We start from the raw sequence: 27,635 nt of genomic DNA on the forward strand, positions 1-27,635 counted from the left end.
ATAGACACAGTCAGAAACGCGTGCACGTGGGTTTATACGTGCAGATTATGTAAGACAACAAATGTGACCTGCAACTGCTGCTCCTTGTCCTGCAGAGAGCGCCTGAGCTGCGTGATGCTGCGGTCTTTCTCCTGCACCACGGCGTATCTCTCCGCTTCGCTCTCTTTCAGAGCCGCTTCTTTGGCCTCCAGCTCGGAGCGGATCTTCTGCAGGGCGCAGCGCAGGTCCTGGTTGTGCTTCTCGGTGACCTCCCGGTGCTGCAGGGCCTCCTGGAGGTCGGAGTTGAGCCGATCCTTGAAGCTCAGCAGGTCGTCTCCCTGCCTCTGGCTCTGCCTCAGACTCCTCTGGCTGGCCTCCAGCTCCAGGCCCAGGGAGAACAGCGAGCTCTGCACTCCCACCAGCTCACCCTGCAGCTGCGCCAGCACCAAGGACTCGCTGACCCCCGCTGGAGTCTGGAGAGAACCGGGGCCAGAGTGAGACACGTCCTTCACGGCTGATGAGAAATGATTCAGCATCAGGAGCATCAAAGCTCACCTTGCACTGAGAGAGCTGGTTACGATGAGCCAGTTCTTGTAGTTTACACAGGGTGGTGTTCTGCCCTTCGATCAGCTGGTACAGCTCCTGCGCCTGAAGGACAACACGTCATCAACAACAGGTTTCACACACACTCACACACACACAAACACAATCTCAGGACTCTCAGACACACACCTCGCTGTCCTTGGTGCTGATGGACTCGGTCAGGCCCTGGATGGTTCTCTCCTGACTCTGAGAGGCTTGACGGAGCGATCGCAGCTCACACTCCATCTCGTTCAGCTTCTCCTGCAGCTTCTGCAGACGAGACGATTGTGTTCATGCAGTCACAGCACGGACTGGGACGATACTTTCACCGAGAACTCAGGTGCATCATTACTTTAATCTATTTAGAGACTAAAAGTCAGAGATGGAGCCACAGAATTTTCAAGCTTTAGAGTTTCTCACCATATTGTTGGCCTCGCTCTCGTGGATCTTGACCTGCAGGGATTGAACCTGCAGCTGAGCCTTCTGCAGCTCACTGACACACTGCCCGGCCGCACACTCGTACTGGTTCAGCTGGCTCTGCTGCTCTTCAACAAGGCTCTGTAAAAGACAAGGTCAGAATTTAAAACACAACTCCCCATGTGTCTCTGTCTTTTCAGCAGTTCTAGAGACTGAATCGTTTGTGTTTCGTCCTGAATTCATAAAAGCCAAGCTGCAGGCTGTACAGCCACCAGAGTGGATTGTGTAATGCAGTTTGCATACAAAATATGTAAACTGTGCTCATTCGAGTGTGAACTTTGTAAAAAGCTACGATGAGGAAAGAGCCACGGGAGAGGTTTTGCATGCACGAGTTAGCACGAGTACTCATAGTGCTCCTGTCATCTTTACATAACCAACATTTAAAGGCTCCCAGCTCTCAGGTCACAGACTATACTCCCATTTAATTTAGCTTTTACTGTAGAACTGAATTCATGCATTGCTTCCTTTTAAGACTATGTAACAGTGGCACATCGCTAAACTGTGTCACTGTGGTATCCAACCAGTGCAGAGATAAAGCGGTGGTCTGACATTGCGTGGACCAGTTTGCCTCGAGGGCTCGGAATGAAAATAGGCCAGTGGTGGACTGACTCTGTCTTAACGTCTCCCCACATGCAGCCTACTTCAGCAAAGACCGTGAATAAAGACCATCTACTATTACTGAGGGAAAAAAAATCATCTAATTCTGAGAGAAATGCACAAGAGGAATCGTCTGGAAATGATCAGAATTGGCCTCACATAATGGAAAAAAATGAGACTCATCTGCTTGAAGCTGGGGTGTGTTCACTCTTTAGGAGTGTGTAGAAACATTAGAGTCTCGATGGCTTCAAATCATGAGCCAAAAGCTTTACATTTTATAAGCCAGTACATATTAAATGCAGGTCTCATCAGTGAGACTGAGGCATCTGGTAGTTTGGTCTTTAATTCCCCTCTTGTTTTTCTGCTTCACTTTCATGACAGACACACACTCACGAGGTAATTAGGCCAAGCGTGTCCTCTCTTTACCCACAGCTGACTGCTCCTCTCACGAATGGTGTGTCCTCACACACACAGTAAATCTTCCAACAGATAAAAGCTAGTTACAGAGGCTGTGGGCAGCTGCTTTATTAGCATTTTTTTTTTTTAAGTAGGCCAAATAATGTATTGCCTGTGCAGTTGATTTCCAGTATAATAACTCCCTCAACTGTTGTCACCATGATGCGGTTGTGAGATTATTTTCAGCATCACGGCTCTGTGAAGCTATTTTACCTGGTGGGGAGGCGGGGGAGGATACTCTTTGTACAAATCTTTCAAATCCTCCACCTCAGCCAGTCTCAGATCTGGATCCACATCAGCGCTCAGCCTGATAAGTGGAGTTTCCAGCTCCGGTGTCAGTAAGTGGGCGTCTCTTTCACAATCTGGGGTCCCGTAGGACATCCCCAGGACAGGGTCGGGGAAGCTCGGCCTGGCGCCTGCGTTACTGGGGCTTCTCCGGTGCAAGACTGGCAGCTTGCTTCCTTTAGCGCTGCGGACCGGCCGGTAAACATTGTAACTCTGCAACAAGCAGACAGCCAAAGAGAGGCTGGGTCCAGGCGAGGCTTTGCCGTGAGGGTCTAGGATGGGCTCCTCAAACAGGGAGTCAGATATCCGGTCTTCTAATGGCTCCTTGGGGGAACTCAGCAGGCCATCTGTTATGGTGCTGGATTGAATGTATTCCTCAGTCGTCTCCAGGGAAGCCAAAGACGGGCTGGAGCTAACTCGGCCAGCCAGGGTTCGATCGCTGTCTGATGTCCCCGAGGGGTCCTGAGACCCCGGAACCAGAGTCAGAGAAGAGGGGGGCTCGTCTGAATCTTCCACATCTTTGCCGTCTCCACCTGCGCCTCCTTCAGCCATGCTCCCTCCGATAACACTGGCCGAATATCTGGTTGACGGCCCACACGAGATGCTCCGTGCCAACTTCCTGGGCACCTTGCAGACCGCTTCATAGTCGGAGTCCGCCACTCGCAAGTGGGAACAGCCGCGGCACCTCCGGGGAGTGCTGGGAGCACAGCGGTGTGAGCCTGTGACCTCTGACCCTGGGCCTGTCGGACACTGAGGGTGGTGGTGATGGTGGCAGTCCAGGCTGTCTTCAGCCCAGGACTCATACAGAGAGTAGACCAGGTCCTCCTGGAGAAGGGCGCAGTACTTGGCATGAGTTAGACCTGAAATATCCACCATGCCATCTCCCGACCCGTTGTCGGCTCCAGTCAGAGTCACAGCGGCGTCCTCCTGGTTGGTCTTCCGGTAGAGCCCGCCGATGCACTGCCTGAGCCGGTGCTTCTCCTGGAGGAGCCTCTGCAGCCTCTCGATGGACAGAGCCTCCACGCGGGCGATGACGGTGTCAAAGCGGTACATGCGGTCCAGCATGAAGGTGCACTTGGAGCAGGCGAACTCCCCTCTGCCGTCCCGGGTCAGGTCTTGGCCCAGGGCGTGGGACAGCAGCACCTGCAGGTTGAGCTTGGCGGTGGGGTGGAAGATCCATCGCCGCTGGTTCCCACAGAGCTCACGTCCACAGATGCGGCACGCCTCCTTCATCTTGAGATCAAGGATTAAAACCATCAAGGAGTGTCACGCTGACCTTGTTTAAGGATCCAAATCTATCTTATGAATCTGACCTCTTAAAAAATATTTGAAAAAAGTCCAGCTTCGTCACAGCAGAATGCAGATATTAAATGTGCTTCCTGGTATGAATCTTGACAAAAACATCACAAAGATGAGGTAGACGAGACAAAGGCTTGTAAAAGATGGTTGCACGTGTTCTTTTGGCAAGTTAAAAAACGCAGATTAACGCATAATGTGGCTACTTAGTGAATATCCATCATCTCGGGATCAGCCTCCATTCGCAGGAGCTGCAGGTGCATCGGGAACATGGCGCACGCGCATCATGTTGTGTCCATTCATTCCGTGCGGTGGGTCATATTTTAGAAAATAATCACGATGTCCAAAAATATCAAGCGCAGCCTTCGCTTTTCCTCCCTTAAAAAAACGCCGTCGCACGTGCCTCTGCACCATCAGTCGGCTGTCACGAACGCACGAGTCGCAGCGCACAAGCGCGCGGGGGTTTCGTGATGATCTGGGTGGGGTGATCACGATCCGCCGGAGATACGGGACGATCCTCTGAATCCAGCGCGGCTGTCGGTGTCCGGCGTCGGGGAGCAGGAGACGGAGGAGGGCTGACACCGACTGGCTGAGGCTGATGGGGAGCGGCCGAGCTCTGCCCCGCACAGCGAGCGCTCCTCCGGGCGGAGTAACGACGTGTCGGCCTGAGCCAGACCCGCAGCGGCGGACCGTACCATTCAGGAGAAACAGGGGCGAAGCGGCACACACCAATACAAAAGGGACTCATTACAGTCTATTGTTTTCTATAATAACGATTCACCACGACGAAATATTCATATGAAACACGTTTATATATAAATGTACGAAATTTTCGATTTATTTGGACTATAAAAACAAAACAAAGAGAGTGTTACTCCCCCTGAGACTGGAACGCTTTCTCCTGGCCTGTTTTCTCTGCTCAGTATGCATGATTGAACAGAGGAAATGCTCCATGGAAAAATAAATAACCCCGAGAGTTACAAACATATCTGTTTATGCCTTTATTAATCTATTTTATAAAGTAATGTAACCTTTTCTAACACAGCTATGCGACTTTTATTCCATCTTTAAAAAAAAGGGAGTCAGTTCTAACTACAAATACTCAGATTACTCTTAACAGTATGATGGAACCTACTTTAAGTAGAGTTTAGTACAATTTACAAAATTGATAAAACAACAGCACATTATCATTTAGTACAACATAAGAAGTACAACCGTAGTTGAACATAACTAAATGTTTTCAGTACTCAATCATCTGCACACATCAATCATTCATTTACAATAGAAGTGATTAAATACTCACATTACAGTAATTAAGATGGATTTTTTGGGGGCTTGTACCTTCATTTGTGTTTTTTCATAGTTTTACTCATATAGTATAATTAACAAACTTGAATGGGTGCTACTGACAATGTAATCAAATGTGATTAATCTGTAATTATTTTTTTTAACAACAGTATTTCAACTTGTAATTGAGTACAATTCAAGAAATGTAACTGCAGTTGTACATATTTCCATAAATTTATCCACCTCTGCAATCTTCTATCAATAAAATAGGTTTCCATTAAAATACAGAAGCAGTTCACTACGAGGGCTCATTTACTGCAACTAAGAATTCTTTTTTTATGCTTTTATATAAACTGGTATAACTTTCAGTATCGGAGTGAACTCTACAGAATAAAATGGATGCTATTGATAGTGCAAGTAAACACTCTTCTGCATCTTAATTCCTCTCTGTGATGATGGGTGTGTACTCCCCATAAGTACTCACAAATAAATCAACTTGAAAATGTATGTCAGTTCAAGAAAATTCAAACTACTTCAAACTACTTTTATCCACTGTATGGTGTGTCTGAGAGCAGAGATATATTATACACATAAATCAAAAGCTTTCACTTTTATATGTCTCTGACAGAGGGTGTGTCCACTGTCTGCGAGTGTTTAGTTTCACGGTGAAGCTTCAGCAGAGGAGTGGTGATAACAGGGTCTGTACGGGTCTTTTTAGAGGACAGAACGTCCTCCCACATTTTGAAAGTCCCAGTTTCAGAATAATCCAACACTTCAGCACATTACTAAAGAACATCAGTGATCATGGTATTCCCCTAAGGTTATGAGGATTATTATGATCTCCTGCTGCCCTGGTGCTGATATTTCAACAATGATTTCACTGTGATGGCCAAACAACCACGTGTTTGTCGCTGCAGTGCCTGTATTTTCTGTTTCCCCACGAGGAACCAACAGATGGTCACGCTGATACACCGTGACCATCAAACACACACAAAGTAGAAAAACATCCACAGAAGGGGTCGTCCACCTTTTTGAAGCCGAGTGACCAAATAATACAAAAGGAAACTTGTTACAAGCTCCGTTAACAATGACAGGTTCAATAAAAACCACCAAGCAAGAATCGAAATAAAGAAAACAATCATAATAGATACATAACTTAATAAATTCAATATTTTGGTGAGCGATGGCAGAAATCAAGCAATGACAGTAGTGCATTTTTTTCTGAAAGAACATTATGCATGTGGTTGTGTGTGTGGTTTGTTTCCAATTAGAACTTGATGGGAGGCTCACAGCAGCACTCCCAGCACATGGGACCAGCGGGTCCGGACCACACCACCCAGCACCCCACCGGACTCCAGGGTGCAGAAGCACAGCAGCCCAGAGAAGACCAGGCCTCCAGCCCAGGCCGCACCAGAGGAAGAACAAAGACAAGACCACCCCCAGCCAGGAGGAGCCTGTAGGAGAACAGACATCGGTCCCCAGAACCCGACACAAGCCATCGGGCCAAGAACAGCCTCGACCCCCGACCTCAGCCACCACCTCACAAAGCCTTATTGGTGGATTAGAACCTAAACAAACACAACCCGATATCAGTGTCCAGCACTCAAAGGTCGACCTGACCTATTGACAAATGACTGAAACCAGAGTTGCTCACACACACACGCGCACTCCTTGAAAGTGACTTTCTGATCTTTGGAAAAACCAGCACACCAACATCAAAAAATATAAAAGCTGAAACACACATTGACTGATTCCAAGTGTAGAAACTATCGATAATGTTCACACGAATGAGATTTACAAAAATACACAATAGAAGCAGCAGAAATTTGAAGGGAAAAAAAGCAAAAGGACATTTTTGAACATAAATTTCATGAGAAAAAAAAAGAGTTTTAAGTTGTTGAACGAGAGTTTTGTGTAGTACGTGCAATATCTGTACATTTCTGGAGAGTCCTCGTACTTCTTTGCCCCAAAACAAAAGAGAAATTATGGCATGTTTTGATATTCACTATGCTTAAATGACCAGTCGAGCTCAATTAGGTTCAAACAGTGACTCCTCTGCACCTGCACCCATATCTAACTACAACAGCAGCATTCAGTTTCAAATTGGAGCGTAGAGAGCCTGCTGCTCACAGACAATATTTGCATCTTTCATTCAGAACACATTTACAAGTTAAAACTCCTGCAACGTCACATGTTGACATGTTGAAAACAACAAAGAGCTTTGAACCAACTCATCATCGGAGGAACAAACACATTAGAAAGCAGTATTCTGGTTCTACTTGGATTTCTTTTGCTGTGTTGATTTATTAGAGTACAATTTGCACAATTTGAAATCGTAATCAAACCTTGTGATTTGTATGTCTGTAGCAAACAAGATGAATTTTTTTAGCAGGAATATTAATTTACTGGCGTGAAATTACTTCAGTATTTCTACCTTCAGAGTGGTGGAAATGGGTTTTGAATCCTGGTTGCAACGAGTCCACGTTGCACAGAGTTGCTATGCCGACCCAGGTGAGAGGGAACACCACAATAGATATATCACTGAGAGCAATTCAACCAGGGGGAGCAGTAATTGCTCTCGAGAGGCAGGAAGTGGAGGGTTTGAATCCCACCGAGGTTTTAGTGTGGAACGACTGAAATGTAAATCAGAATGATTTACAAGGATTCTACATTTTACACCCTTAAGAAACAATTTCAAGCTGTGAATCATGAAAATTATGTAATGTGATTTATTGTATGTACAACTATTGGCATTAGAATTATGGTGTTTAATATTACTGACTTTTAAAGGCCACTAATATGCTTAAATGTAGACATTTTTCAGTAATCAAGGTTTAAAGCCTGAGTTTCCTGAGCTCCTCCTTCATCTGTACTTGAAGAGAGAAATGCGTCCTTGGGGACGTCACTGCAGCTCAGGCCTGCAAATGTAATGAGATTGTGGTACTTTATATGATGAGACAAGCTCTGTGCTCCTCCACTGGAAGCTTTAATTGAAGCACAGTGAACCGCCGCAGACTCCCTGAGCGCAGGCTTCTTTTTGCATCATGCAGAGGAGCCGATATTTCACAAATATTCACATTAGGGAAATGCGATTTATGACGTAACTTTAACTTAAAATCACTGTGAAATCTGAGTAAAAAACTGAATTGGAGATGTTTTTACAATCGAAAATTGTTTCATTGTGTTGATTTAAAAAAAAAAATCATATCTGTATAGACTAATAATACATTTTAAAATGAAAACTTAAATCTGATATTGTCGTATTAATTGAATTATGACAGTTAATAATGTATTGCTGATGTGGTCATGATGTTTCAGTTATGGTCAGTTTTCTCAAATGTTATGTACATATAAGTAAAAGCTTCTTCATGAACAAAAGAAACCTTCAGCTGTGAGAAAAGCATTATGTGACGTGAGTTTCGAGTTAATCGAGTGAGTTCCGCCCTCTGTGTGGGAGTGGTGACAGCTCCGCTTTATTTGAAAACTGAAATAGAAAACTGGATTTCTTTGAGGTGTTTTGTTCGATGTGAAGGTTAAAGAGCTTTGATCAGAAAACAACAGCGATCCCTGCAACCTTCTCATCACATCTAACCAAGAATATTAAACAACATCTATGCCGATATACAAATCCTCCTCTGACAGCTTTTCTCTCTGCTGGCACAGTTGGATAGGTTGAATATGTATTTGTTTCTAGGTTAATCAATGGCCAATTTGATTTAATTTAGTTATTTTTCAACTACAAAATTCTGCAGAAAAACTGAAAACACTCACATTTCTATAATTATGTTTCATTTCTTGTACTTCTGCATTTATCAGTATATTTTTTTAACATACTTACACTTATATTTCATATATTAGAATTTATATTGTGTAATCTATTTTACAAAACTGCTTTAGAAATCAAGAATAACGACTGTCACTGCATATTTACACTTCTTTCATAGCATTTGTTTACAGTAGTGTAACGTCATTATATTGCTATAGCAGTAGTAGTGGTAGTAGTATTAGTAGTAGTAATAGTAATAGTGGTAGTAGTTTGCACTGGTCAAACGAATCTAGCTGAAAATGCAGTTCCATGTAGTTCTAGTGTAAAAGCTGCTTTTTGTAATTAGAGTACTTTATTGCCAATTTCAGCAATGTAACATTCATATTCAGAAATCTTTCACCTCTGACAGAAACAGACAGTAATTTCAAGGCATTTCTAATATTTCAATGGTAAACCCTCATATCCCACATATTAAATTTCCCACATACAAATCATTGTGTCTCTCCTGACTATCATGACCACTTCTTTCATTTCATTTTCTCAGAATATCTGTAAAGCTTTGAGCTGTCATTCATAACTTGTGCTATAAAGACTATTGTTTGTAAAATTAAATTATGTTAGCTTTGCTCTGCACAATTCACTGTTCTGACTTGAATATGTGATGCATCATTTCTCCACAAGGAGGCAGAGTTGGACAAAGCAACGACTCTACACTCAAACAGGAGGAGCACTGTTCTGACACTTCGGACACGTGAAAATCCCATCCATCCATCCATCCATCCATCCATGAGGCAAAACTAACATTCATCATCACAACCAAATCAAACTCGCACAAGAGCAGAAAAAACATAAAAAAAACATTGATCAGAAAAGCCAGAATGGAGATATGAAATGGGACCTTCTTCTCTGTGAGGTGACAGTGCCGACCACTGCACCACTGTACGGTCCGGCATCATACTGCATTATAAATGCTTCAAAACGGGCAGAAATGAAGCTATCTTGAGTCACTTACCTGCATCTCCTGTTCGATTCGCAGCCTCTCCTGCCCGAGTTCTTCCTGATAGAACTGTGAAAATAAAGGAGAGAAAATGAATGAACGTATTTATAGTCACTGTACGCAACATACAGCATATTGCTTGTCTTTCAGAACAAAAATGTAATTTAAAACACCTGTCGGCATATATTTAGTGCACAGCCACCCGTTTGGAGTTCCACTTTATTTATTTATACAAGGCTTTATACTAGATCTCCTGGAAGCGCTAAAATAAATGCATTAGGGACAGAAATACACACAGAAACAAGAACAGTAAAAAATAAACCTGCATATGAATAGAAAATGATGCAAACAGAGGTAGAAATAGTCATCATCATTTGTACTTAATAGCAACTACAGTACAACCACTCAAACTGTAGTAAAATATCATGGAACATACTGAAGTAAATACATACAGTAAATACAAATAGTAAAAGTAAAAATTTGACTACATTGTTGAAGTTGCACTCAAGTACTGTTTGTTGAAAAAAGTCTTACAATCACATACTCTAATACCTAATTACAGTAAAAAGAGTGTTTCTAGAGTGTTACTGGCATCCCTGGTTGCATGAGATGACTTCATGTTTGCGTCTTTCTCGGCGTATGTGCGTGTTTGCTAAAACAGTGTCCAGCACATGCAGACCTCTGCAGTGAGCAGGAGTCAAAATAACTGTTACAATATGGCCGAGGAATGTTGCGTATGTTGCTACAGGAGCCTCAGCAGAGGAGACGCGGTGCTCCACATGGACGTACCAACTATAGACTGTATACAGAAAGCGTTCAGGGTCTGACTGTAACTGCTCACATGCATGAGGCCGAAATGGAAACATGTAAACACCTACATTGAGTATTAACTACAGTGTCTTCATTTAAATCACTCAAACATTTATTTGTAGGGCACTTCGCATTGAAGTGAAGTTCATAAACACATGAAAGGTCAAAGCTGATGCCATGATGGCTGATGACATTCCCAAACGGGAGCATCTATAAGTCAAAGAGCAAGGGGCCAAACATTCAGCCATGGGGTACGCCACATTTTATTTCATGGACTCCTGAAGAACATACCTTTATAAATCAAGTTCTGCTGATGGCGTGATGGGGTGAGGGGATTTAGCTAGGAGCCACCCAATAAGAATACTGATGTGGATTTTAAAGGGAGATTTGGGTTCTTTATACCTCTACATCCTTGTCCTTCTGCAGCAGAGATGAGGAGAGCTCCTGAACTTGCCCCTCCAGCTCTCCCACCCTGAGGGTGAGTGTTTCCTTCTCTCCAGACAGCTCTGTGATGAGGGCTTCTTTGGAGTGAAGCTCTTTTGTCAGTTCCTCGATCAACCTGAGGACAGACAGCAGACAGCTGTGAATGGCTCAGTTCATCTTGAACATTGATGGGGGCATGATCGAGGGAGCCAGATGTCCAGATGTTACACACCTGTCTTTGTTGGTGTTAGACGGGGACAGGACGCTCGGAGGCTTCTCATCCTCGGGGATGTCCTCCATGGCGGTGTCTAAGGAGAGCAGGGAGGCGTGGGAGTGCGATCCGGCCAGCGAGGCCATCCGCTCCGCCTCGCTCCGAGCCAGCTGGGCCTCCTGAGGATCACACACACACACACACACACACACACACACACACACAGTGAGGATTTGTGAAGCCGTTGCACTTGTAGCTCAGGTGGAGAAAGTCAGGCAGAGTGCAGCGACCTCCTGCAGGAGCTGGATCTTGGTCTGGAGCACCTGCTGCATGTGGTCGATCTCCTGCTGCCTCTCCTGACATCGTCTCTGTAGCTCTGCCTCATTGTGATTGGTCAAGCTCTCTGCCGCCGTGCTGAAGAAGGAGAAGAACAGAGTCGATCTTCATATTCCTTCATGCAAAACCTGAGTATGTGAGTATAAGAAGTCAGGTGGGATCTTTCGTTGCGTCATCCGACTCATTTTCCACTACAGTGAGATTTTTTTTTTTACTGGTTTCCCTCATTTTTGGAGAAAATATCAACAGTCTGAGAGGAAATCATGATGAAAAGGGATCAATTGAAGAGTAAAAGGGTTTTTCATATAATGAGCACATATCATTGTTACAGTTATCAATAAAAAATGTATTATATGATGACCTTATGTGATCTCCAAGTGGACAGATGAGGAACAGCACCTAAAGTCTTTTTAGTTTTCAGTACTTTTTGCAATGTTAGGTGACAGAACTGCAACACTCAATAGTTTAGAGCTAAGTGAGTTCACTGTTCGACTTCTTTTTAGACGTTAAAAAAACATTTATTGATCATTTCCTTTGTTTTCTGCACTGGTGAAGCAGCTTTACTGCCATGAAAGGTCCCCCTAATTGCATCTTTTCACTGCTGCAGCTGTATAAAAGCTCATCCGCCCATTTAAGCAAACACTCAAATCAATGTTGCAGCTGCCCTGCAAGGTGCTCGACCCCCACTGGGAGCAATTCGGCGTCCAGTGTCTTCCTCAGGGACACTGCGATGGAGCATCAAACCACCAGCATTAGAACTAAAAGACTGTGTTGCAGGAGCTCCAATATGTTTGGTTTTACTTCTGTTTAGCTAAAGATAAATGTGGGACATACAGAGGGCCTTCTTATTTTAGATTTGGAGCTGTTTCCACTGAGTCAGACCTCCAACATCACTTTATCTGCGCACAGATGCAGACAGTGAGGTCAGTTTTAGGACATGATGGAGACACCGGCTCAAACCGCAAAAATCACACGTCATCTCTTTTCAGTCTGTCTCTGTGCTCATGGGATACACTTTCATCCTTCCTCTTATAGCAGAGATGAAGTGAGAGCCTCCCACATGATGTGTACTCTAATTTATTTCATTTATATTCGCACGATCGGCGTTCAAGCTGCATTTTCCAAGCATTTAAATATCCCATTTGTAATCTAAAGTTGAGCAAATGTTTTCTCTTTCTGTGTTCATCTTTCCTGGCGATATGTCCTCCTCCCTCCCGAGCCGGCATCTGTCCGTATCCCAGAATTCCTGCTCCCAGAATGGCAGACGCCACCCTGTCGCCACGAGGGCCTGCTCTGGACCTTTGCTACGTACGTTTTTAACTCCATCTGCCGCACGCAGCAGCTCAGATATCTGGGATATTTTCACCCGGTCTGTCTCACAGACAAGTGTCCTTTATGTGGAGTGGACGAGACCTGCAGGCCTGCGGGCAGCCGCATGGACGCTGTTTACTAATCTGGGTCAGAAACTATTTAGAGTACCGGAGCCGACTGCTGGGACAGATGCACAGACAAAGATACATATTCACCTTTATTCTCCTGATTATAAATTGAGTCATTCATTTAATTTTCTATATATTTATTCAGAGATGGATTTAAGTATCTACCGTATTCATTAATTGAAATGTTTTTAAAACATTTATTTCTTCAGGTTTTATAAGGAAAAATGAATTTTTATTCAAAATTATGGTTCAGTATTTAAAAAAAAATAATAATAAAATAAATAAAAAAAAAAATATATATATATAATGCTTATATATGTGTGTGTGTGTGTGTGTGTGTGTGTGTGTATATATATATATATATATATATATATATATATATATATATATTAGGGGTGGGACTCGATTAAAAAAATTAATCTAATTAATTAGGGCCTTTGTAATTAATTAATCTCAATTAATCGCATATCGACATTTGACCCGAGATCAGTGAGAACCTTTCTTTTTCTAATGGATTTTGGTATAGTGAATCAATATAGTGATACATAAGCTTAAGCAACAAAACACTGTTCATTTTTTCAGCAAGGAAGGAGGAATTTAACCAAGACAAATAAACCAATACACATTGATTAGTGCAACTTTTGTTGGGCTGGGCGAGGGTCCTTGAAGTAGTCGGAGTGACGTCCTCTTCAACTCTAGCTGTATGCCAGGCTTGCGTGTTGGCCGCTGCTGCGACATGCTTAGCATTCAGTTGATATAGCAGGCTCGATGTGCTGCGATGGTATGCAAATTCTTTGCTGCACAATGTGCATACAGCTTTGGTTTTATCCACGCTGCCATCCGCTGGCTTTTTAAATCTAAATTTTCTGTGCATGAGACCAAGCAGTGCGCTGTCGTCGGGAGCAGTGTTGCCAACTCCCCAGTAAGTAAAGTCACTATTGGCTGTCCTAAAAGTCGCCAGAAGTCGCTAGATGAGGTCGTTACCTAATTTGCAATTTGCATGTAATTGTAATGGACGCTGTAGGAGAGAGGAATAACGTCATGGGAGAAGCAAAATGTGAGTTAAAAAAACACCCTAAATATGTTTAGAACTGCAAATGAATTTTCTTCTGTTGATTCTTGGTTTGTCAGCAAGTGAGCAGTGGCGTATTTGTGCACACGCGATTCATTTGAAGTGTGGAGGAGTGGTGTGGGTCTCCTCTCTGCTCTGACTGCAGGAGGGAGCGCTGCGTGAGACTGACCGCCTGTGAGTGCTTTGGGACGGGGGAGGGGCTCACGCAGCACCCGCAGCTCATTGAGGACAGCAGCTGCAGAACGAGACGTCCTGTCACGTCTCCAGAGCACCAGAAAAAGTCGCTAAATTTGTTGCTAGTCGCTTTTGACAAAAAAAGTCGCCAGGAGGCTTTGGAAAGTCGCCAGATTTAACGAGAAACTCACCAAGTCGGGAGCTGTTCCGTTGTTGTGTCACAGCGAAATATGTCCGGGTGAAACTCGTCCGGTGACAAACGTTCCGCGACAATTTGCGATAATTTTTTTATCGCGTTAAAATTTCTGTAATTAATTAATCGTAACTAACGCATTAAAGTCACAGCCTTAATATATATATATATATACACACACACACATATATATAAGGTTTTTAGGCTTGCATTTGAGTATTTATTCATTTATGCCATTTATGTATTTGCATTTTCTAACATTTATTCCAGCTTATTTTCATTCATACTTTTCTGTCCTTCATTGCCGCGTTGAAGAAACAATATGTGGAAAATGACTGGAAGCAGACTGAAAATCACATAATGACAGGTTTGGAGAAGAATAGGTTCCAAAGCTACAGAACGTGCAGAGAAGGAGGAACGGTGGAAGCTAAAATAGAAAGCTGTAATAAGACCCAGATTATCCCTTCCAGGAACAGTAACAGCTGACGTGTGATGAACAACGCTGAATCACAGATCAGCCTCCACCAATGGTCAAATTTCTATTTTAGTTGGTGAATCGAGGCAATATAAAACCATTATGAAGAGAAAAACTATAGAGTAATATTTATTTTTTTCACAGCAAACTCATAAGAGTGATGAAGAGTGGTTCTGAAAACGTCCAGAATACATTTCCAGTAATCTGAGTACTGTGTTTACTGAAGCTTCTATCCTTTACACCAACTTAGGAGAAACCCTGAAGACAAACAATATTGTCTCTACATCCTATTTGCTGGTTTCTGAGCTGCAACCAACACAAGTAAATAAAGTATCAAGTCTGTAATAAGTCTAATCAGAATAACGGAAGAACAGTAAACACAGTACAGCCTGGAGCTCTTTGTAATTATGAAAAACCAAACTCATGACTGAACCTCACAGCACCTTTACAAGAAAAAACATTCAGTCCATTGATGAGATTCGTATACTGTGTGAACGCTTGACGGAACCAAGTGTCAGAAACTTTTGATTAAAGCAAGCTCTACCTTCATGAGTTTGTGTGTGTGTGTGTGTGTGTGTGTGTGTGTGTGTGTGTGTGTGTGTGTGTGTGTGTGTGTGTTCTCAATCAGCAGCTCCACACAGGCTGTTAGAGACACGATAACGGGACTATGTGGAGATTAGACTGATGATCTCTAGCAGGGACACACTCTAACACCCACAGATAGAGTGACACCACATACACACACACACGAACGTACGCACGCACGCACGCACGCACACACACACACACACACACACACACACACACACTTTCATGTTGAGAATGACCGATACATGACTTGGGAGCCACGCAGACCGCTGCTCCTCAGAACTGTCGGTCATATCAAAATATCGTCTGCAGGCATTTTCATGTATCAATAAAATATTCGCCAGGCTGCTGGTGTCACCCACGGTCGAAGAAATGACATTTACTTTACCAGATTCAAATCAATCAGAAAGGGAGGCAAGCTTTAAACCCTCGTAACATTATTTCTAGCACATTAACTTGCATTAGAGTTACAGAGTCATATTTCTGGACTTACAGGGCTTTGTCCAAAAGGTCCTGTTTTTCTTGGAGCTCCTGCTTCAAGCTCTCTACTTCCACTTTCAGCTCGATGTTCTGCAAAAGACGAAGAGCGAAGGGTCAATCAAGGTATCCACAAGCATTTTACAATCCAACATTAAATGTATTGTGAGAGATGAACTGTACACAGAAAGTCTGTGGAAACTCCAGATTGTGGCAAACTCGTTTCCTGTCTTAAAATGCACCAGGTCTTAAGGATTCAAAAGGTTCACTTCACATACACATTAAGGTTCATGCACTGTTAGGAATCTTTTATGCATCTTTTCATCTCTACTCCGGGGCTGACATGCCTACAATCTTAAACTTTCCGCACCGGTAAACCTTTGCAGCAATAAGTTTTCTTCCTGAATGAAAAAATACTCGGTTGGTGGCTGAATACATTTTACTGCATGCTTGACCACAGTTCGCTGGGACTGGCTCCAGGATGAGGTGGTACTGAAGATGAATGGACGGTTTGTGCGTTTGTGTGCAATGATACATGTGTGTGCTCTCACTCCCGACCGCCAAAAAAGAACAAAATCTTGCTCTGAAGTTTAACTGAGCTGTATGAAAACAGGGCAGATCTCAGGTCTATACTGGTCTGAACAGGTCAATTCAGAAAGAAGCCTCAATGTCTGACGGCTGTTTCAGCAGAATTAGGGGAGGGCTTTTTAAACACAAAACCTGCTTGTGTTTCATTCTTAATTGACAGTTTGTTTCCTCTTCTGTGCAGAGCGGGGCTGCTCGTCGCTCTGCTGTGGGAATCGGAGCAGGTGGGTTTAACGTGTCTTCAGCGTCTGACGGGGCAGATAAATTTAGAGCTGCAGAATTCAGGGCGGCTCAGATACTCACTCCAGGGGGCCAAAGGGCTAAACTCCACTGTTTGTTTACCTGCTGGGGTCCATGGGGGGGGGGGGGGGGGGCATATAGGGGGCCAGGCAGTGCTCTTTGTGATGAGAGGGGGGAATGGAGGATTTACACAGAGGGGATGGGATCCATTCTTTCCATTCTAACCTCAGACAGAGCAGAGGACACTTTATCTGTGTCTGGTGAAAGGGTGATGCGACTCTGGAGACCCCAGATTCAACCCCATGTGAGGGAACAACTCAGCATGAATATTAAAATCATTCAAGTCAGGTTACAGATACAGAATAGTGCCCAATTATTAAAAAAAAAAAGGATGAAAATGTGTAAATGCCTGCACACACATATAAGCTGACATGCAAAAAACATACAGTCTATCCATTTGGCACGTTTATCTTGATGGAATGTTGGACAGATGGAGAAAAATGCTTTTATGCAAAATAATTAATGTGTGAAAATGTTTCATTGTCTGATTTTAACACATTTGAAAGGGAGGTGAAGATCAGCTCAGCCTTCAGCAAGGATGCTGCTGTCACTCTGTGCGGATCTGTGGCAGTAATTTTAATTTCAATTGTTGAATGCAGATTAATTTTCCTTCACTAAATAATTAATACCCAGGTGTGGAGGTTTCACTTCGCAGCATTACCAGGACAATATAGGTCCAGAGAATAAAGGAAGAAGCTCCTTTACTTTACATTATGCATATCTGATGTACAGTTGGTATTTTGCTGTTACAGACCTTCACAGTTACAGACAAGTCCACTTCTCTGAAGTTCTCAGTCATTATTTAATGAACATGAGCAAAGAAAAAAAAAAGCAGTGGCACTGCACGCACCACTGACCTTTCACATGTGATACAAAATGCTGATATGCTGCATACACTCTTGAATCATTTGTGGTAATGTGGTGCCAGATACAGTGTGTGTGTGTGTGTGTGTGTGTGTGTGTGTGTGTGTGTGTGTGTGTGTGTGTGTGTGTGTGTGTGTGTCAACAACATTGTTGACAGTAAGAGAGATGGCTTCCATCTCGAAAACAGCTCTATATATAGAGCCTGATGGCTGCACCTGCCCTTCTGCCCCCCTGCCCCCCCCTGCCCCCCCTGCCCCCCCTGCCCCGTGGCGGAGGGTCTGCCCTCAGCAACAGATCCACTTTTAGCCGACATGACGGAAAAACAAGGTTCGAGCGCGCAGAGCACCACTGACGGATATCCTCATCCAGTCTGACAGATACAGTATCACTGTTTAATTAAGACGACAAACCACCGTAAACGTTTGATGAAATCCAAGAGTTGATTATTGACTTTAGAAGAAAGAAGGAGGTCGCTTTAATTAAGATTATCTGTCAGTGTGAGGAGGTTAGTAATAATTTACTAATACTTTGTTACTCTAGTACAATTTATAGGTAAATGTACCTGAACGCTGATTTCTCCACTCTCACTTTTCGCACTTTTTTTAATCTCAAATGCAAATATCTGTCCTCATTTTAATCCGTGCTCTCTGGCTCAAGGCTGTCATGTTTCTGCGCTCATTTCACAAAAGGTAGTCAGGAAAATGACATATATCGGGATACTGATTAAATAGAGTGAAATTGGTTAAACAGATTTCCACTCGGTGTCGTCTGACGTGACACTATGCTGCAGGATGTACTTTATGTGCTCGTCGATCACAGCCAACACTACATTGGGAACTGTTTATATGGAATATCTCAAAACTGAGACTGCTGAATGTGAGATGATTGTTCACGTTTTTATCTCTCTTCAGTCTTTCAACTTGTGTAAATCATCAAAACGCTGCTGTGACTCTTTAACCTGGTAGGAAATCCAGCACTGACTTCTCCACACATTGAATTGATTTCAAAATAAAGTTTTACATCTCTATGTGGACAAGCTTTCTGCAATATCTCTGACCTGCAGTCAGAGTAACAACTATAGCCAAACATACTGATATGCTGTACCTCACGCTCAACAGAGCTTGATAATATAAAATGCAAAATTGCCTTTTTTTTAATTGCCATGGTAACTTCAAAGTCATCAAGAACATTTGATTTTTCAATTCATTCAGATAGTTCCCCCAGATTGATGCATTTATCTGTAAATTCAACTTTATATAACATATTTAATCTATGAAAACAATGTCTGAGCAAAGCATTACACACATATAACTAACTCCAGTTTGATAATATAACAAAACAAAAAATCAATAAAATAGTAGAACATTTCATAACATGACAACAACCTTTTATAGAAATCCAATGAGAACGCAGTGAATTTCCAGACTTCCAGACTGGGAATGGTTAAGTATATGAGGCTTTGGCCAGTGTAATGCTGCCAAGCATATTTTATGAGTAAATAGTACATAAGGTTGTCGAGCATTGATATCTCTTTGGAAGGCCTTCAGCGCTGTGTGCAATGTAAGTGAATTACCCATAAAAAGAGATTTAATTGACCATGTTTTTTAGTCACTTTTGGAATAAATAAAAAGAAAATACTTTTAAATACTATTAAATACAGTATTATTTTGAGGCACTGCATTTTTTATGAGGACATGTAAGCTAAAATTAACCAAAAATGAAAGAAACATTTTAACTTACATATAATAACTCTATATATATATGTTTGAATCAAGATGTTACAAATATTGAGTTTTCTGTTGCTTTTGGAGTTTTTTTTTTTTTAACGAGCACCAGTCACAGGACAAATGCAGAGTGTTAAAAACCAAACACTGAGCCCCTCGATTTCAACAATACACACACAGACACAGACACACACACACACACACACACACACGATAAATAAATCAGTGCACTGAAGCCGGCTCTATAAATAGGCAGAGATCAGTATGTGCCTGGCAGCAGCAGCACACCTCGCCTGTACTGTGTTACCCTGAAACCCTTCAACACTCAACGCCTCGGCTCAGATAACATCTGTGGAACAAAGATTGAGTCTGCAGGAGAAAAAAAAAAAAAGGCTGATTGGACTGATTAACCTTCAGCCGCACTGGGGGAGGGAGAGTATTAAAGCCCAGTTAGCTGTCGGTGCAACATAAGATCAGACCACTCAATCAGTGCTGGCATGCAGGACTTACAGGAGAGATCTGAACAGAGTTTGAAGAGTAAGCAGAGAACAGCTGACCACACATACACACATGCACACACACACACACACACACACACACACACACACACACACACACACACTTTTTTCCTTAATTGCTATGAATGTCCTGACCGCAGCCAGTTCAGCTGACTGATGCGTTTCATCGGCAGATTCAATAAATTAAACATAAATGTCACACTGGTGCACATTTTCAAATGCAGGAAGGCATATTTTTTTTGCAAAAAAAGCATTTGAGTGTTTTACACTTTAAATATTTGAAATATCTTCAGATAACACTGTGTGTGCACGTGTGTGCACGTGCATGCATTGGGGCTATATGACATATGATGCCAAATGTTCAGTTTAGGCACACATTTCAGGATTGGATTATTGTGTCTGTTGTAATGAGGGAGTTGTAATGGTGTGACTGTTGCCATACGGGCTACATAGAAAGACCTTCCAGATAGTTTTTTTTTTATAATAATATATTTAATTCACATAAAATCTGTACATGAGGACAACTATTGCTTCACAGCTTCAATAATGCTTCAGTAGTACAAATAGAAGTACCGTAGTTCCAAATACCTGACTACAAAACACCTTTTTAATTATAACTTGAAGGGACAGTTACATTTTCTCCACATGGATGGTAAATGGTAAATGGACTACACTTATATAGCGCTTTTTCATCTGCATTAGCAGAGACCAAAGCGCTTTACACTGCATTATCACATTCACCCATTCACACACACATTCACACACCAGTGGAGGTGGCATCACCTTGCCGGCAAGCTGAATTCTCGCGGTATTTGTTCTCACACACCATGAGAATCCATCTTGTACGGCTCGCGCCTATGTGCCTGGGATCGGACTTTTTTCGGTTGGACCAATCACGCCTCGTTTAGGGCGGGACATGAAGCTTTGATGGAAGCAGGAAGTGACGGACTGCTAATAATATTAGCATGGCTAGCGAAAACAATGGATGTCCCGACAGCGATTAAATCTGTTTTGGATGAATCCTCTATTGCGTCTTTGAAAAACGATCAGCAAGAGGTTTTTTTCTTTGCAGTGATTGGCTGAAACCAAACACGGTTAGGCGGGCGCACTGTGTCCTTCCGTCCAATGACCGCAAAGAGTTCTACAGCAAGTCCCTCCTTCCCCGAACGGATTTGCCGAGTGAAATCCCAGATTGACATGTGAAGCAATTCGTTGCTGCACATGTCAATATGGCTTTTGCCAGGTTAGAGGTGGCATGGCACATGTCAAGTTTACCTGTATACAATATCTTATAAAATTAATGAATTACATGTATCAAATATGTTTTTTTACTGCATTTTTCAACATGTGATCCATGATTAAAGTCTCTAATGAGTGTGTACATTAATTAAAAAAAAAAAAAATTAAAAATCACATAAAGCAAAAATCAAACGGAGCCCCTAAAGGGACATGGGTTTTTATTGAGCTTTATGTGCTCACTTAAACGTCTTAAGAGAGTGCTTGTATGTTTTAAGCAAGCGCGTAAACTTGTTCAAAATGCGCATGTACAGGTAATACGGGCTCACTTAAAACTTTAGAGTAAGTGCGTCAACATAAACAGGAAGTGCATGGATCTGTTGAGTCTGGTGAAGTTAGCATGATATTCACAGATTCTGACTTTTGGTCTCAATAATCTTTTAACAAAATGCACAAAGGGTGCCTGTTCCCAATCGTTGTGAGGTGGATAATCTGCTGTAAGCTCATATTTACCAAAAGTATCTGTCATGTAGCAGAAACAATATTGATTTCTACAGTATGTGCAGATGTTGTGTTCAGGGACCGTCTGCAAATTACAAGATCCTGCAACAGTGAAGAAAAATATCACAAAAATAGACATAATACCACCACTGGTATTCACTGTAGTGTCACCACTACAATCTTTAGTTGTCTCCTGCTGATCATGCTACAATACTTGGCTTTACATTAAAAAAAAGACTTTTTCATAGTTTGAATAATGAAATCCAATAATCACTGTAATGTCCTGCAGATTAATGAAACTTGTCTCAAAAGGAGTCCTGTTGTTACAGTAATGATTTTAACAAAAGAAGACGTTTTCATATTCTTTAGTGATAATAACAATCAATAACTTGTAAACTATGATTAGCAAGCATGATCAGCAGAGGACAAGTAAAGGTTGGAGTGATTTTGGGGACACTTCAGAGAATACCATGAAATTTTATGTATTTTTCCTGTGGTATTTGTCTTCACTGTTGCATGTAAGTGTAGCTGTCATACTTTATTATATTTATGCAATTTCATGCAAATTCCATGCATACAACTTATTGGAAAGCAACATGTAATTCAAGCAGTTTTGCGAAAGGCACTTGTCTTTCTTGTAACAGTGTGTTTTTGTGTAAATGGGTGCAATTACAGTGTAATGTAAATATAGTTGTACTCCAGTACAAATTTCTTGATTTTTCTTTTTCAAATCTTTACACTTTCAATGTTAGAAGTAATTAATTACAAATATTCAATATTACAAAGCATCCCATGGGTCTTTTGTGAGTATTTTTCTTTAATTAAGTCTGTTATTTTACACTTACAGTTCTCAACATCAGAACGGCTTCTATCAACATTGTAATTGAATGCAGTACTCAAGTACACATTTCCATTCATATTTTTTTTCAGTACTCTTTCCACCTCTGCTCACTTATTAGCAGCTAAGCAGGTTCCTGTTAAATTTCCAGGCATGAAAGTAATGGATTTTGAACACTCACATTGCATTGTTTATGAGCATTTCTTTTTAGGCACACTTAACTGCATCAGTAAAACCACTTAGGTGCAGTATTTTTTTATTTGTTTTTCATTTTGACAACAACCTGTAATTGTTTGTATTGAAAGCAATGCAAGAGAAGGAGGAGAACTCCTCCCACTCGTCAGCGATCATCAGTTCCTTCATTCTCTGACAGAGGAGAGGTGTGTGTGCTATACTCACTGAGCGGTAGACATCTTCGCTGCTCTCCTCGTACTTCTGCTGTATCCTCTCCTCCAGGAAGTAGATGCGGAGCTTGAGGCTGAAGTTCTCCTTCTTCAGGTCATTCAGGTGCTGTGATAAAGTACGGTAACCGTTAGACATGACGGTCAGCGAGCACCGACGCGGCTCCACGTGTCCATTATACAAGTTTAGAAATCAGATAAACGACGAAGTCCATGTTAGAGGACGGCCGCTGTCCCAGCCTGTCCCCGTGTCAGAGTCCGGTAACCGTCAGACATGCTACCTCCTCAGCAGAATGAGCATAATATCAAAAAAGATGTCCCGGCCTCTAATCGGCCATGGACACAAAATCTACAAAACCACACACACGCACACACACACACACACACACACTCCAGTGTAAAGGGGCGTTAGCAGTGCAGAGGGCTCCTCTGCAGCCCGGCGGTCACACACGCAGCCCGGTCTGCTCCATGGTGTGTTGTATTCTGACTGCAGATGGGACAGCAGCTTATTTTACCAGAGGAGACATCCCTGGAATCCCAGACTGCCAGGGGAGACGGGTGGAAGGAGAGGAGACGGGGGGGAGGGGGAGGACGCGAGGAAGGGAGGGAGACAGATGAGGCGAGGGGGGGGTGGGGGGGGGCAAAGGGCTCACAGGCACTTGTGATATGACAGGAAATCTCACTCCACTGCAAAAAAGGAGAGCTGATAGGAACAAACCAGGGGCTGGGACGGAGGAGGACTAATGGGAGCTGCTTTCTCTCCTCTTTATTGTGTCTGCTTCCTTTCAGAAGCATTAAAAATAAATCCTAATTGATGAGTCTAATCGGAGGTTCCCTCTCTCTACCACTCCGGATGCCTTTACTGCTGCAACCGGGAATCAAACCCAAGTCCCCCAAACTCATTCTAACCCTAATAATTCACATTCATTTTTTTGCATGTGGGTGTTAGAACAACAGAAAGTCTCTACTTGAGTCAGTGTTATATGATCTGTGCAGCAGAGGCGGATCCAGACAGATTTCGGGTGGGGGCACTGCAGGGGGCCCAAGAGGTAAACATGGGGTGGAACACAAATGCAATCAACTGTGCTACTGATGTCCCTGAAACTCTTTCATTCTTCAGTTACTGCAGTAGTGTTCAAGTTCTCCTATAAACAGGCCCTAAACAGTCATTAACCATGATTTACTAACAGGTCTGTCTGTGTGGAATCTGCATGTTCTCCCTGTGCATAAGGGGGTTCCCCCCCCCGCAGGAAATCCACACTTAAGCTGTTATTATGAATTCCTATGAAAAATTCCAAAGAACAAGTAGCATTCTACAAAGCATTATCTAACTGGATTAATTGTGAGCCGACATTTCCTTTTTTTAAAACATTATTAATGTTTTTATACAAACTGATGGCATTTTAAAGAAAACAAGTCCACTTTCTTTCACGATAATATTGGAAAGAAAGACAATGTCCATCTAGTTCCGACACTGACTGTATAGTTGCACAACTGAAATAAAAAAAAAAAAAATCAAGACGCTGCAGTGATAAAGCTGGGAAATGGAGGTAAAGTGGGAGAGACGGCTGGGCGGAAAGAAGTTAGAAGAAATCTGAGCGCTGAGAGACGTGAACCACAGTGCTAATAATAGAGAAGTGTCCTGAATCTCAGCGTGGTGAATCCCCGAATGTCTCTCAGAGGAAAAGAGTGAACCAGGGATTAGAAAAAGGAGAAAAGCTTCATCAAATTTACACTTTTTGAAAAGATGAAAAGCGGTGGAGCTCGGTCAAAATCAGCCTCAGAGCTCAAAATGGTGAATGAGACAATGTGGTTACATCATTCTCACTTCCTGACGCATTGATTGAGCGTGTCCATTAAAGTGTCCTATTACATGCTGCCGCTAAATAATTCAGTGCAAAGTGGGCGAGGCGCCAAACTGATCCTCCGCACAACATTCGGGAAGACATCATGCTCGTCGTGCGAGCCTCAGCGTCTCCTCATGCCGTGCAGGCACCCTCGCTTCCCAGCTCGCCATCAAACCATCACACACGACGAAATAGGATCGATGGTGTGCGAGTACGCGCACGCACCGCGTGCGTGCGTGTGTGAGTGTGTGTATATGTTTGCATGTGAGGCGTAAACGTGACACATCCAAGACATGTCAGCCATGTAAGTGAGTGCAGCTGGCTCCCAGTGTCACTCTGTCACACTGCTCAGCAGCTCCACCAACTGTTTCATCACAATCTGCTCACATCAGCAGTCAAGGAGAGGGGGGCCACTGGTGGACATTAACAAGAAGTGCATGGGATGTGGAAGAATCTGATTAAAACTCACACAGATGAAATGAAAGGGTCATTTTCTGTCTGGTATATCCAACACATGAAGAGGAGCCGTCGGTGGTCATATTGTTATGGCTGATCCACAGAAGCGGCGGTGCTCAACACGGCCTCTTTTCTACAGATATTAAAAGGAATTTTCAATGCGTGCGTTACGATACCCAGCGACGGCAGCAGAAAGTGGGCCACGGGGCCGCCGGAGGCTTCTGGTGCTTTCCGTCGCTGCACGCAGGGGGTTCGGGCGCTGCTGGTGCTCTCCTGTTCAGCTCAGGCTTTTAAAACACCTCCGGATTCATGCATGAATTTTCTGGCTTTCTGGTCTCTTGAATTCCTCAGTTTTTGCAGGAGCCACCAGATGACAGTGTCAAGATTTGTATATGTTTGGCACATACTTCTAATGTACAGCGTATTCATGATCACGGTGAAGATCAATGTATTTCCACTCACATTAAGGAGCATCGGGTTATTTTAAGACTCCATGTGTTCCTGAAATAGCTTGGGTCTTATTCAAAGAGTCTCATGCAAGAATTCAGGTTTATTTGAGACAATCTGGTTCTACAGTAAACAGATGTGGTGTTTTTTTAAAAAGAGTCGAAATCAAATCCAACAAGTTTATTTTTAGTCTGTTCTCATGTGTGATTTGATGTGTTCAGGTGGAAGTTTAGTTCTAAAAATTTAGATCATGTTGCAAGAATCTCTTTGTTTTAAAGAAACACATTTTTAATTTGAGGAGCGCTGAAAATTCAGGTGTATTTTAACAAATTCTGGGTTTCTTTAAAAAAAAGTTGCAGGTCTGGATTGAAAAAAACAACAGCCCTGAATTATTTAAAGAATGTGAGTGTGTCTATGAGGAGTGTTTTTTTTTTTTAAACGCCTTTGACACAATTCAACTCCAGCTGAAGTCTGAAGACCCAAAAGTGGCTTGAATTTTTCCACATTTTTGTCACATTACAGAAATATCCCAAACTCTGAACATCTCACGGAGCACCGTGTGATCCGTCGTCCGAAAATGGAAAGAGTACGGCACAACTGCACGCCTAAAACTGGCAGGGCGAGCAAAGGCTGCATTGATCAGAGAGCTGTGGAGGAGCTGCAGAGATCCACAGCCTGGGAGGAACGATCTGTCCACACAAAAACGATCAGTCATGTACTCCACAAATCGTGCCTTTATAGAAGAGCGGGAGGAAGACAGCTAAAGTTGACACAAAGAGATACAGCAAGCATGTGGAGGAAGGAGCTCTGCTCAGAGACTAAACTTAAACTTTTTGATCTAAATGTAGAAAACTAAATCTAAATCTAAATGAAGAAACCATGTGTGGTTTTTAAGTCGACCTGGAAATGTACATTTCTAGAGTCTGACCCCCCCCTTGTAATTTAATGTTATTAAAACAGACTTGTGCTGTGCGGTCTGGACACAGACCAACTCATCTCTGTTCATTCAGAATAATGTCAGACTGAGGCTGCAGCACTTCATCTTTACAACTTAAAAACAAACTTCCTGAAGACAATCTGAAGACTACAGAGTGTTTTATCACCCCCACCAAAGGGACAGTCGTGGAGCTACTTGAATTGGAGCTGCTTCTTTAAACTACACTCAGTCACTTTGGTCTAAATCCAAAAGACTGCCCCACAACAAGAACGTCCATCTTAGTGGATCATCTATGTCTATGCAAAAACAAGACTTCAAAAAACTGACTCATTACTGCCACCTGATGTACAATGATAGATTTACATGAGTTTAACACTGCACCTTGAACCCTCAGTAGACCACACACTGAGGCCCTTTTTAAGGCTGTTTACACGACAACATTTCAAGTGAAAACACATTATTTTTGCATCTCAGAAAACTTTCACATTTATTCGGCAACATTTCGAAAACAGTGTTTGTGTCTATCCATAAAAATTACTATATTGCAGTTAACTTTATTACACCACATACAATTAAGCACATTTTATATACAGGACTGTCTCAGAAAATTTGAATATTGTGATAAAGTTCTTTATTTTCTGAAATGCAATTAAAAAAACAAAAATTGTCATACATTCTGGATTCATTACAAATCAACTGAGATATTTCAAGCCTTTTATTATTTTAATATTGCTGATTATGGCTTACAGCTTAAGAAAACTCAAAAATCCTATCTCAAAATATTAGAATATTTCCTCAGACCAAGTAAAAAAACAAAATTATAACAGCAAAACAAAATCAAACATTTGAAAATGTCCATTAATGCACTCAGTACTTGGTTGGGAATCCTTTTGCACGAATTACTGCATCAATGTGGCGTGGCATGGAGGCAATCAGCCTGTGGCATTGCTGAGGTGTTATGGATGCCCAGGATGCTTCAATAGCGGCCTTTAGCTCATTTGCATTGTTGGGTCTGGTGTCTTTCAGCTTCTTCTTGACAATACCCCACAAATTCTCAATGG

General features: G+C 42.5%; 1 protein-coding gene across 8 annotated transcripts in view; it reads right to left on the minus strand.

Moving 5' to 3' along the window:
• The window catches only part of LOC115406036 (myomegalin), a 49,523-nt gene that overhangs the window by 16,147 nt on the left and 5,741 nt on the right, over positions 1–27,635 (minus strand). For 7 of the 8 annotated variants that reach the window (XM_030115904.1, XM_030115901.1, XM_030115903.1 and 4 more), the window contains exons 1-5: positions 2,305–4,309; positions 982–1,119; positions 712–831; positions 535–627; positions 69–452 (exon numbers count right to left, since the gene is read on the minus strand). In XM_030115904.1, the coding sequence (XP_029971764.1) occupies positions 69–452; positions 535–627; positions 712–831; positions 982–1,119; positions 2,305–3,633 (2,064 nt within the window). In that variant the 5' untranslated portion in view covers positions 3,634–4,309. Of the gene's footprint in view, positions 1–68; positions 453–534; positions 628–711; positions 832–981; positions 1,120–2,304; positions 4,310–9,737; positions 9,792–10,934; positions 11,092–11,187; positions 11,346–11,456; positions 11,581–15,936; positions 16,014–22,885; positions 22,997–27,635 lie in introns of those variants that run through there. The other variant, XM_030115908.1, reaches the window with a different exon arrangement.

This window comes from Salarias fasciatus, chromosome 18, assembly GCF_902148845.1.
Source record: "Salarias fasciatus chromosome 18, fSalaFa1.1, whole genome shotgun sequence".
Taxonomy (NCBI): domain Eukaryota; kingdom Metazoa; phylum Chordata; class Actinopteri; order Blenniiformes; family Blenniidae; genus Salarias; species Salarias fasciatus.